This window comes from Urocitellus parryii, chromosome X (genome assembly GCF_045843805.1).
Source record: "Urocitellus parryii isolate mUroPar1 chromosome X, mUroPar1.hap1, whole genome shotgun sequence".
NCBI lineage: Eukaryota > Metazoa > Chordata > Mammalia > Rodentia > Sciuridae > Urocitellus > Urocitellus parryii.
Window position 1 is genome coordinate 100,785,279 of NC_135547.1, and position 13,626 is coordinate 100,798,904.

The following is a 13,626-nucleotide window of genomic DNA, read 5'->3' on the forward strand; positions in this document are numbered from 1 at the left end:
ATTATTTTTTTCAAACGGTTATTGTTAGTGCCCAAGTGATTATTAAGTTGTTTAGATCTAATGACTTAATAAATTGACTAGTCAGTTGTTGCTTTTGGTCTAGGAGAGCCATAAAAGAATTATCCAAACTCTTAGAGGCTTTGTGAACTGAAAAGGTTTTGGAGTCTATCCCAGTTTATACAAACTGGTCCACGGACCAGGCTTTGAGTAGCAAGGGCTTCAAGAATAAGCCTCAAGAGGCTGGGGATGTGGTTCAGCGGTAGAGTGCTATGCCTAGCGTACACAAGGCTCTAGGTTCCATCCCCAGCACTGTAACAGTGATCACATCACCTTTTGAATATAGCCCTTGCTGCTTATTTTAAAAAGGATGTGTTTTTATTTTCCACTTCTCCTTCTCCCCCCTCCCTAACCTGGGGACGGGGAACAAGATTACTTTGAGATTTCAGTCCTTCAGGAGAAGGAGATGTCAAATTAACAAGTGAATTTCATCAAACTATCAGGATATACCTGGAATGCAGCCTTCAAATAGCTTCTTTAAAAGGGCTGTGCTAGGGCTGGGGGTATAGCTCAGTTGGTAGAGTGCTTGCTCAGCACGCATGTAGGCCCTGTGTTCAATTCCCAATACCACATTAAGAAAAAGCTAGCTGTTTTCCCTAAAGGGCAAAACCATGACCTGGGAGTCCTCTGTGCCTCTCATTTGCTAGCAAAGCAATAAAACTTCTTTTTCCTTTTTCTCAAAACCATGTCCTCTTAACTGGATTGACTTTGGGGACAAGGACCAAGCTCGAGCTTTCAGCAACAGCACCACCAAAAAAAAAAAAAAAAGCCTCAATTCTCTCATATCAATTCAATCAAGCCTTAATTCCCACACATCTGGCTCACAAAAATTGTTGGCAGTGTCAAAACATTCAGAGAAGTTAGGTTTCTAGTTGGAGGCCCTCCTACCACATCTCACTATCTCCTTATATGGCTAACTTGTGTCTTCACATCCCTCTGTAGCCACATGGTCAAAGAGGAATCTCTGTAAGCAGGGGATCCCCATGGTACAGAAGAAAATCTAAGAACCCACAAATGCTGAGGTTTGGGAGAATTTAAGGTAGTATGGCAATTTTACTCCTAGCCAAACTTGATGCTCTTAAGCAAGCCCCAGCTGTGACTATAAAGATGTTCACTCCAAAGATCTTGTTAATGATGAGTCATTATAGATTGTGTCTTTTTTTTTTATGATACTGGGGGTTCAACCTAGGAGTATGCTACCACTGAGCTACATCCCTAGCCCTTCTTCTTTTTTTTTTTTTTTTGGTACCGGAGATTGAACTCAGGGGCACTTGACCACTAAGCCCCATCCCCAGCCCTATTTTGTATTTTATTTAGAGACAGGGTCTCACTGAGTTGCTTAGGGCCTCGATAAATTGCTGAGGCTGGATTCAAACTCATGATCTTCCTGTCTCAGCTTCCCAATCCACTGGGATTACAGGCATGTGACACAGAGCCTGGCTCCTAGCCTTTCTTATTTTTATTTTGAGACAGGGTCTTGCTAAGTTGCTTAGGTCCTCAGTAAATTGTCCAGGCTGGCCTCGAATGTGTGATTCTCCTGCCTCAGCCTCCTTAGTCACTAGTATACATGCATGCACCACCAATACTGGCTTGGAGGTTTGCATGGTGTCTTTTGACTAGCACCCAGATTCTAATGTTGAATTAGTTGGAATACTTGAGTTCTCCTAACCTCATTCATATTTTCAAAAGAGAATCTCTGGTTAATGGGACACAGATCAGAAAAAGATATATGCTGGAAGAATTGCCCACCAAATCATGTTTCCCGAACCATGGAATTTGTGAAGTACAGTTGGAAAGAAGGAAAAAGAAAGTTCGAAAACTTACAGTATCTGAATCAGCATCAGGTACATTTAGGTAGGTCCACTTCCTGTCAGAGCCTGCTTGAGCATTCTTTAAGACAGCCAATGATCAAAAGAAAAGGGGGATTAGAGCAATAGAAGTCAGAGAAGCAAAGAAAAAGACTTACAGGCACACAGATTAAAAGAAAAAAAAAAGACACAGGGGCTCCTAAAACCTTCCTCTCAAGGAACACTTTGAACACTAAAGAATGGGCTTGATTCTGTAGGCAGTGGGAAGCTGCACTAGAGACATCTGAGTGGTATATGGGTTTTTTTTTGTTTTTTTTTTTTTTTTGGTACCAGGGATTGAACTCAGGGACACTCAACCACTGAGCCCATCCCCAGCCCTATTTTATATTTTATTTAGAGATAGGGTCTCACTGAGTTGCTTAGCACCTCGCTTTTGCTGAGGCTGGCTTTGAACTCACAATCCCCCTGCCTTAGCTTCCCTACCCACTGGGATTACACGCACGCACCACTGCGCCCGGCGCTGAGTGGTATATTTTGCAAATTGACTAACAGTGGTGTGGAGGACAGTTGGGGAGTGGAGAGAATGGTGTCATGGAAATTTGCCAGCAGAGAACTAAAATCATTTATAGGCTTGAGCTAATTGGGCCTAAACTAGCAAATGGAGATTTTTAAAACTCCACACAAAATTGTACAAATTTACGGGGTAGTGTTTGAAAATTCAATACATGCACATGATGTATAACGATCAAATAAGGGTAATTACATTTCCATCTCCTTAAACACATTATTTCTTTGTGTTGGGAACCTTCAAACTCTTCAGGCACTTTTTATAAAATGGGAATGAAGAGAATTTTTTGAATTTTTTTTTTTTATTGATTTGGCATTAGGGATTGAGCCCAGGGTCACTTTACCACTGAGCTACATCCCCATCACTTTTTATCTTTTATTTTGAGACAAGGTCTTGCTAAGTTGCTGAGGCTGGCCTCTAACTTGAGATTCTCCTGCCTCAGCCTCTAAAGCAACTTGGATTATATGTATGTGCCAACATAAAAGGCTAAGAATTAGGGGCTGGGGTTGTGGCTCAATGGTAGAGTGCTCACCTAGCATGCACACACAAGGCACTGGGTTCGATCCTCAGCACCACATAAATGTAAAATAAAGATATTGTGTTCACCTAAAACTAAAAAATAAATATTTTTTTAAAAAAGCTAAGAATTAAGAGATTTTAAAGCCTGGGCAAGAAACATGGAAGGAACCAGGAGCCTTAGATAAAGCCCTCATAAAGTTAGACTAAATAGTACTCTGTAGGCAAAGGATAAGTAGGAATCTACAATGACTTTTAATTCAGTCTCACACATTTTCTCAAGAACATTCATTTCTTCTTTGGAAATGCACAGAAAATTAACAAGAGAAAGAAGAAAATTTCTGTGTGTGCTAGAGAACTGCTTACGGTTGACAGGCCACCTGCCAGACTGTGGGTGTTTGCAGAAAACTGGGAGGATGCTAAGTCAACGCCTTCAGTGTCTTCCAAGGAGATCTAAAAAAGGAGGAGAGAAAATCAGTGGTTTCATTCATTTCTTTCCTAGAAACTGTTTTAACTGAAACACAACTTTCTTTCATAAATATCTGAAAATCAGATTAAAATATCTAGAAATCACCCCATTCCTAGGACACATTTCCCCCCCCCCAAGTCAAATTGAATTACAGCATTGGAGGAGTAGACAGGGGCTAGAGGTAGAGGACAGGGTCTCTTTTCTAATAGTGTTTGCAAATTTGGAATCATTCAGACTTGGGTTCAATTCCTACTTCCCCAGCCTCTAAGAAGATTTCCTTTGGGGAACATACTTATTTTTAATTTTAAAATAATTTTGGGCCAGTGACTCAGGAGGCTGAGGCAGGAGGATCACAAGTTCAAGGTCAACCACAGCAACTTAGAAAGGCCCTAAGTAACTTAGTGAGACCCTGTCTCAAAATAAAAAATAAAAAGGGCTGGGGATGAAGCTCAGTACAAAAAAGGAGGAGGAGGAGGAGGAGAATAATAATTATTATTATTATTTTGGGTTTGTGATTGCTTATGCCATTACTGCACTGTACTGACTATTATCTTTGCATAGTGAATTTTGAAATCTATTAGTATAAGTCTTCCAACTTTACTCTTTAAATTTGAAAATTTTATTTCTGGGATCTTAGAATTTTCATAAAAACTTTAAATCATCATGTCCATTTCCACAAAACATACTACCTGGATTTTCATTAGTATTAAATCTACAGATTCATCTGGAGAGAAATTTCATCTCAAAAATAGTAAACTTTTTAATCAAGGAACATAGAACATGTCTCTATTTATTTAGATCTTTAATTTTGTGCAGCAACATTTTTGTAAATTTCAACGTACACATCTTACACTTTTCAAAATAAATTAATTCCTAAGTCTTTCTTTAATATTTTTCATGCCATTGTGAATGAAATTATATTTTTAAATTAATTGTCCAATTGTTAATTTCTCCTCTTTTATTTATTTTTTGTTTGTTTTGAGACAGGGTGTGGCTAAATTGCTGAGGCTGGCCTCAAACTTGCAATCCTCTTGCCTCTGCCTCCTGCTCCTGACTTGCTAGGATTCAGGTATATACCACCACACCTGGCTCCAGTTTTTCATTTCTAGTATATAAAATACAATTGACTTTTATGCATTTATTTAATATCCTTCAACTTTATTGAATTGATTAGTTCTAGTCATATTTTTGCATATATTTTAGGATTTGCAATACACAAAAGTATATCATCTTCAGGTAAGGAAGATAATTACTTCCTTATTTCCAATGAGATATCTTCTTTTCCATTTTCCTTTTCCAATCTTTTCTTTCTCCCTTCTTTACTGTAATAGCTAAAATCTCCTTCCTGTACAATGTTGAATAGAAGTGGTACAAACAGAAATCCTTACTTTGACCAGGCAAGGTGATGTAAGCCCAGTGGTTCAGGAGGCTGAGGCAGGAGGATGGTGAATTCAAAACCAGCCTCAGCAACTTGTTGAGGCCCCAAGTAACTTGGTGAGACCCTGTCTCTAGCTAAAATATAAAAGGGCTGGGATGTAAGTTGTTAAGCATCCCTGGGTCAATCCCTGGGAGGGAGGGAGGGAGAGAGAGAGAGAGAGAGAGAGAGAGAGAGAGAGAGAGGAAGGAAGGAAGGAAGGAAGGAAGGAAGGAAGGAAGGAAGGAAGGAAGGAAGGAAGGAAGGAAGGAAGGAAGGAGTGGGGAGGCTGGGAGGGGAAGGAAGGGAAGGGAGGGGAAGGACAGAAGAAAAGAATCCTTGCTTTGTTCCTCCACTTAGGTAGGAAGAACTTGGCTCCTTTTGCCATTAAGTATGATGTTAAGTTGTAGTAACTTTGTTCTTTACTAGACTGAGGAAATTCCCTCTATTTCTAAATTGTTGAGAATGGATGTTGGATTTTGTTCATTAATTTTACTGCACATACCGTGGTGATGTGGCTATTACATTAATTTTATTTATTTATTCTTTAGTACTGGGGATTGAACCCAGGGGCGCCCTACCACTGAATTACATCCCTAATACTTTAAATTTTTTTTTTTTTTAAATTTTGAGGCAGGCCTGAAACTTTGGATTCTCCTGGCTGAGACAGTTACACTTGGTGCATTAATTTGTTTTTGAATGCTAAATCAATCCTGCATACCTGCAATAAATCCTACTTTGTTATGGTATATGATTCTCTTTTGTTACTGGACTTAATTTATTAATACTTCATTAAGGACTTTGTGTGTGAGAGAGAGATACTGGGATCCGACCCAGTGGTGCTTTACCACTGAGCCACATCCCCAGCCCTTTTTAAAATTTTGAAACAGGGTTTCACCAAGTTGCTTAGGGTCTTGCTAAGTGGAGGAGGCTGGCCTTGAACTTGTGATCTTCCTGCTGCAGCCTCCAAAGTCCCTGGGATTACAGGTATGTGCCACCACACCTGGCTTTATTAAGGATTTTTGCATCTATATTCATAATAGATATTGGATGCCCCAGTGGCTTAGGAGGCTGAGGCAGGAGGATTACGAGTTCAAAAACCAGCCTCAGCAATGGTGAGGTGCTAAGCAATTCAGTGAGATCCTGTCTCTAAATAAAATGCAAAATAGGGCTGGGGGTGTGGCTCAGTGGTCAGTGCCCCTGAGTTCAATACCTGGCAAACCCTACCCCTCCAAAAAAAGACATAATGGATATTGATTGGTCTGTAGCTCACTCAACCGAGATATCTCTCTCTCTCTCTCTCTCTCTCTCTCTCTCTCTTTCCTTTTGTACCAGGGATTTAACCCAGGGGCACTTAACCACTGAGCCACATCCCCAACCCATTTTATTTTTTATTTTGAGACAGGGTTTCACTAAGTTGCTTAGGCTCTCACTACGTTGCTGAGGCTGGCTTTGAATTTGAAACCCTCCTGCCTCAGCCTCCCAAGTCTCTGGGATTACAGGCATGCACCACCACACTCAGCTGTTTTCTTTTTTATGATGTCTTTATCTAGGTTTGCTATAAGTATAATACAGACCTCATAAAATTAGTTCAGAAATATTTCTTCCTTCATTTTTGAACAAATTTGTGAATTATTAGAATTACTTCTTCTTCAAATACTTGATGGAGTTCATTAGTGAAGCCATCTGTGCCTTGGATTTTCTTTGGGAAATTTTAAGGTTGGCCTAAAGCTTCCTCCATACATATTTTAAGTTTGGCTTTAATTTCTCCAAACAGTGAACTGCAACTGAACATGATATGTAAATAGACTGCAACCTACTCTTGTAAAAGTAGACACCTATGGCCAATCACAAACAGCCGACTGTTCAGATCACATTTAAATAAGAAAGACTTGAGTTGTGACCAATTAGGCTGTCTCTATACCTTATTTCCATCTTCTATATGTCACTTCCTTTTCTCTGCCTATAAGTATAACCTGCCCATGTGGTAAGGCATTCCAAACCACTTTGGGTCCACACTGCTAGCAGATTCTAGAATTGCAAATAATGCCAATAAAGGTCCACAAAGCTAGATTTGTGGTCTTTTTTCTTTTAATAAATAAGGCTTAAATTGTTAATTCAGAGTAGAGGAAAGGGACTGGGGGAGGGAAAGGAAAAATACTGGGGAATGATATTGACTACATTATATTGCTGTATTGTGTGCATGTTTAAATATGTAACAACAAATCCCATCATATGTACAATAATACACCAATAAAAAATATGGAAAAAAAAGAAATGTACATGGGCAAAAAAATAATAAATTATTAATTCAATATCTTTACTTATTACAGATCTACTCAGATTTTCTACTTTCTGAGGTATTTCTGGTACTTTGTGTCTTCCAAAAGATGTATCTATTTCATCTAAGCTGTCAATTGTTTTGTCGTACAGTTGTTCACAGTATGACCTTATAATCATTAACATTTTTGTTATATGGGCAGTTGTATCCCCTTGTTTATTCCTCCTTTTGTAATTTGTGTCTTCTCACCTTTTTTCTTGGCTACTCTTGCCTACTTTAACTCACTGGTTTTCATCTGAGATGGATTTGTCCCCTCTGGGACATTTGGTAATGTCTGGGGGAATTTTGAGGGCACAGTTGGCAGAGAGTTTTTGATGCCTAGGTAAAGATCAGGGATACTTCCAAACATACTACTTTACACAAAAGAGAATTCCTCCCACTCCAACAAAAAAAAATTATACAGTCAGAAATATCAATAGTGCCAAGATTGAGAAATCCTGGCTAGGAAAATCCTAGTTTGTCAATATGGTTGATCTCCTCAAAGAACCAATATTTATTTGCCTTCATGTATTGTAACAACTCTGGATTCTGAGGGTTGCTACTGTTGCTTGTTTCTATATGCTTCATTTTTAGTTTGTAGGTTTAGCATCTCGCCTGGACTCATCTCTAGAATCTGTTTTCTGTCCCATGTGTCTGCTGATGTCTCTGCTCAGTTTTTACTTTTAACAAACTTCCTATGATTCATCTCTGTGTGTGCAGAATTTAAGGGTAAGTTAATGATTGTGAAGATATTGTGCTCAAACACTTCCAGCCAGTGACCCTTCATCCTCATTTCAGTGGATCTGTGTGTTGTTTTTAGAGTGTATCAAAATCAGTCACCTTTTAAGTCACCCCCATCTGTTACTTCCCTAGGGCTTTCTCCCATGTGCTCAGGTTTATGATCAGCCAGGGATGTTTGCATAGCTCGTGCCCATCAGTTTTTCCCTCCCCCCAATCCTCCACATGAATGTTCAGAGTGCTTATCAAGGCCATATATGACTTTCTTGTTGATTGATTTCCTATTACATTTCTGGCTAGTTCAGGGATCTATTGCTTACCCCAACCAGGGCTATAAACTCAGAGTAGCTGAGCTATTGGTCTTCTAAAATTCTCGTTATTTCTAGTACCTTATTTATTTATTCATTTATTTTAGTTGTACATGGACACAATACCTTTATTGTATTTTATTTTTATGTGGTGCTGAGGATCGAACCCAGTGCTTCACACAAGCTAGGCAAATGCTCTACCACTGAGCCACAACCCCAACCCTAATCCTAGTAGCTTTTAGTCACTAAACCACATAGGGTTTTTTGACCAGGCAAGCATATTATTAGCAAAATGTGTAATTTAATATCTTATTTAATATTTATAAAGGTCATTTTATTTTCGTATTGCACTTTTCAGAACCTTTAGAACAATGTTCACTAATAATAGCAACAGTGAGAATCCCCTTTTCTCATTTTAATGAAAATAGTTCCTTCACATCAATATTTAAAAGTGAAATATGTTGTGGCCTTTTACATATTTAGTATCTGAGAAATCATATTCAAATTAGTTTTTTATTAAATAAAGCTGTAGAATTTTGCCAAAAATTTTGCCAAAAATCTTGCTGGGGATCCTTTGACTTAGTTTTGTTTCCCCTTCTCCCTTCTCCCTTCTCCCTTCTCCCTTCTCCCTTCTCCCTTCTCCCTTCTCCCTTCTCCCTTCTCCCTTCTCCCTTCTCCCTTCTCCCTTCTCCCTTCTCCCTTCTCCCTTCTCCCTTCTCCCTTCTCCCTTCTCCCTTCTCCCTTCTCCCTTCTCCTTCTTCTTCTTCTTCTTCTTCTTCTTCTTCTTCTTCTTCTTCTTCTTCTTCTTCTTCTTCTTCTTCTTCTTCTTCTTGATGGTGCTGGGGATTGAACCCAGGGCCTTACTCCTTACTTCACCAACTGAGCTAAATCCCTAGCCCTGTTCTCAAATATAGTGACAATGTTACCAGATTTCTTATATACATTAATTCTTTAACTCATACCTAGAATAAAACTTACTCTTATTGCAATACTTTTTGACTCACTACTGGTTTACTTGATATTATATTTCAAGTTTTATATAAATATATATAAATTTATAAATATTATATTTAAATTATATACATACATATACACACATTCATGTAAAAATATATACATACATACATATATATATTTTTTGGTACTGGGGATTGAACCCAGGGGCACTTAACCATGGAGACACATCCTCAGCACCTTTTTTTAAAATGTTTTTTTAGTTGTTGATAGACCTTTATTTTATTTGTTTAATTATTTTATATGCAATGCTGAAATTGAACCTAGTGCCTCACACATGCTACTCAAGTGTTCTACCACTGAGCTATAGTCGCAGCCCCTCAGCCCTTTTTTATATTTTATTAGCGAGAGAGTTTCACTGAGTTGCTTAAGAACTTGCTAAGTTGCTGAGGCTGGCTTTCAACTGGAGATCCTCCTGTCTCAGCCTCCAAGCTACTGGGATTATAGGCATGCACCATTGTGCCCGGCTAAGTTTTGTATATATTTTCATAAACCAGTTTGAATACAATGTTAGTTTTTATTTTTTTTTATTTTTTTTTAAAGAGAGAGTGAGAGAGGAGAGAGAGTGAGAAAGAGAGAATTTTTTTAATATTTATTTTTTAGTTCTCAGCGGACACAACATCTTTGTTGGTATGTGGTGCTGAGGATCGAACCCGGGCCGCACGCATGCCAGGCGAGCGCGCTACCGCTTGAGCCACATCCCCAGCCCCACAATGTTAGTTTTTAAACAATTTTTAAAATCAACTTTGAGTTTAGAGGTTAACTGGCTGGCTTCATACTATGAATTTGAAGATTTTCATAGTTTTCTAAGGACAGGAATAGTTTAATAACATTTGAGTTAGCAGTTCTTTAAAGGTAAGCAGTTCTTTAAAAGTAAGTCTTGGAATCATCGGATCCCATTGCATACTTTCTTCTTCTTCTTTTTTTTTTAAAGAGAGAGAGAGAATTTTTTAATATTTATTTTTTAGTTTTCGGTGGACACAACATCTTTATTTTATTTGTATATGGTGCTGAGGATCGAACCCAGCGCCCCACGCATGCCAGGCAAGCGTGCCACCGCTTGAGCCACATCCCCAGCCCAAATACCTTCTTTATTCTAGTGGATTTTAAAGTATTTTCCCAGCTTTTTATGCTGCAGTAAATAATATTTAGTTCCAGAGCTCTAAGTTTCCTGGCTTGCTTTGGAAAAACTATTAATATCAATTAACATTTGTGCTATATCTTTCGTCTAAGGAGTTCAAATTTCATTATGGCAGTTACAGAAATCAGAATATCAGAATATTAGAGTGGGAAGTAACCTTAACAATAATCGAATTTAACCTTCTCATTTTATAATTGAGTGCACTGGAACATTAATTCTCACATAATTTAGTCTCAGGAAGGCAGCTCATTGGGGACAACTTGATATATAAAAAAGGGTCATGTAAAATATATAGTCAGAAAGTAATATTTGGTTTAGAAAATGCCAAGATCCCTTAGATCCAAGGTTTAGACAAACTGATGAGCCTTTAGCCAGGAATGGAAATAAATCTCTTGACAGATACTTTGCTAGAGATAATCTATCATTAACCTGATTAGTTGCTTTTTAATAAATAATTCTTTTAGTTGCTCCTTTTTTTTTTTTTTTTTGGTACTGGGATTGAACCCAGGGATGCTTAACCACTGAGCTACATCCCCAGTCCTTTATATTTTTATTCAGAGACAGGGTCTCCCCGAGTTGCTTAGGGCCTTGCTAAATTGCTGAGGCTGACTTTGAACTCACAATCCTCCTGGCTCAGCCTCCTGAGCTTCTGGGATTACAGGCATGTGCTGCCACCACACCTGGTTTAGTAGCACTTATTATGTTGAGACTAACAGGAAGAGATAACTTAGATAACTAAGTTCCTTTAGGTAACTCATCATCACCTAAAAGTGGAACTACTTAGAGCAAGACCATGACCTTCTTTTGTCATATCTTGGACTCTTACACATCCAACTTACCAAGTCTTTGTCTAAAGTCCCAGGGACCGATCTGCTTCTTATGCTTACAGTATCTTCTAAGTCTTCTGTAAATGATTCACTCAAATCTAACTCAGATCGACTCCGGTCTAGAGAGAGAAAAAGAAAAAATAAGTATATCTTCTTACTTTGGAGATAAGTTCTTATTTTTCATTGCAAATGTTTCCTCCTTATTTCAATTCTTTTTAGGCACAGAGCATGGACAGTCATGCTAACAGCCAGAATCAATAACTTCATGCAGTTTATGTTAAAATACTTCCATTTACAATAATCTTCTGCTTTACTCCTAGAATTAAAAAAAAATCTCATAGATTGGGTCTTTAAACTTGGAAAATAATAATTAATAATTAATCTTTTTAATTGTGTTTTTCATAGTACAAAACAAAATTGAACCCAGGGGTGTGTAACCACTGAGCAATATCACCAACCCTTTTTAATTTAATTTTTTTGTGTGTGGGGGTGCTAGGGATTGAACCCAGGGCCTTGTGCATGCAAGGCAAGCACTCTACCAACTGAGCTATTCCCCAGGCCCCTTTTTACTCTTAATTTTGAGATATAGTCTCACTAAGTTGCTTAAGGCCTCATTAAGTTGTTGATGCTGGCCTCGAATTTGCAGTCCTCCTGCCTCAGTCTCCTGAGTAGCTGGTATTACAGGCATGTACCACTGTACCTGGTGAACATTAAGCATTCTTGATTTCAATATTTAGAGAATTTACTGTACTTTCATATTTGACATAAAATACAAGTTGACCAATTTTAAATATCTACTTTCAAATGATATACCAAGTTCCTTTCACATAAAAAGGGAGTGACTACCAATCATTGAAAGGAAGCTCACTAGGCACCAGAACATTCTTCCATCAATAAAAAAAATCTTTTTTTTTTGGGGGGGGGTGCCAGGGATTGAACTCATGGGACACTGTATTTTGTATTTTATTTAGAGACAGGTTCTCACTAAGTTGTTTAGCACCTTGCCATTGCTGAGGCTGATTTTGAACTTGCAATGCTCTGACCTCAGCCTCCCAAGCTGCTGGGATTACAGGCGTGTGCCACCATGTCCAGCAACAGATAACTTTTTAATGTTGAAGACTTCATCATGAAATCAGTTCTATATATGGACCTAAACTTCATAATTATGACAAATTTCTCTAGAGTTTCCTCATTCATAGGTAAAAATATTTGCAACATAAATAATACCTGATTCACTGGATTGCTGTAATCATGAACTAAAATGATATGTGCGAATGTGCCATACAAACAAAAATGGTTATTATTAATACCTTAATGCAGCTTGCAAACAAGCTCCTTCATTAACCATGCAGTGGCTTATCTGGATATAGGGAACATTGGTCCACCGTATCAGTTGAACGACAATTTCCTTGCACTCTGGGCAAGTGTTATGTATCATAGTAAACATATTCTGGAACCACTTATATTTCCTATACTTCTATACTGATACTCTAATATAGCTCTAAAACTTGAAGATGATGCCTAACAACAGTATGCACTCAATAAATAGATTTGCACTTGGGACCACCTTCAAGCAGTTCTCACACAGGGAGCCTACTACCATAGGTACAAGAATTGGCAACTGTTTTCTGAGGCAGAAAACATAACATGGTATAACATAAAGCAGCCAATTCCATCTGATTGGGTCATTTTTTTTTTTTTTAACAACAGAGTAGTCATGTTGTAACTACCCACCTGAGGAGAGGGAAGTCCCAGACACTTCAATGGAAGGCGTGCCTGAAGTGTTTCTGCGGTGACTCTTTGTAAGCTCCTCAGAGGTGCTTTCAATGGCAGCCAAACCCATGGAATGTTCAAAACCACGCTCCTTCCCACAAGGTAGAAATGAAGAAAGGAGCATTATACTGACCGTAGTTTAAAATCCCGCTATAGAAATAAACATACTTCAGTATAAACACACTTGTGCATGTTCCTTTTTAAGAGCAGTGAATTGACATTTGAAGGACGTTTGTCAGAAAACCACATGATTCCTAAACTTGCTATCAATAATTGCTATCGAAAATCGATTTCCAGAGATTTATTATTTAACACAAAAGGTAGTTTGAGTGTTTTAAAATATGGTTAGTACAATGGTAAAGGTAATTTTAAGAATCTGGCAAGTGTTATACCCTCAGAATAGCACTTGGACTTAGAAATGTGTTTGGTCTCATGTTTACCCCACTCTCAACATCCCCTCTCCTCAATCACCTGATATAGTTTGAATTTAGAATGTCTTCTATTCTAAATTGGAGGCTTTGTCCTTAGCTTGGTGCCATTGGTAAGTGGTGGAAAGCATTTGGATGTGGGGCCGAGTCAGAGGTTTTAGGTTATTGGGTGAGTATCCTTGAAGGGAATTGTGGAATGCCGGTCTATTTCTGTCACTCTTTCAGTTCTTGGGTACCATGTTGTG

General features: G+C 38.3%; 1 protein-coding gene across 2 annotated transcripts in view; it reads right to left on the reverse strand.

The window, feature by feature from the left end:
* Sytl5 (synaptotagmin like 5) overlaps positions 1-13,626 on the reverse strand; it is a 117,563-nt gene that overhangs the window by 22,889 nt on the left and 81,048 nt on the right. The window contains exons 7-10 of one of the 2 annotated variants that reach the window (XM_077793981.1): positions 12,915-13,044; positions 11,193-11,299; positions 3,316-3,402; positions 1,882-1,947 (exon numbers count right to left, since the gene is read on the reverse strand). In XM_077793981.1, the coding sequence (XP_077650107.1) occupies positions 1,882-1,947; positions 3,316-3,402; positions 11,193-11,299; positions 12,915-13,044 (390 nt within the window). The remainder of the gene's footprint in view (positions 1-1,881; positions 1,948-3,315; positions 3,403-11,192; positions 11,300-12,914; positions 13,045-13,626) is intronic. The other variant, XM_077793982.1, reaches the window with a different exon arrangement.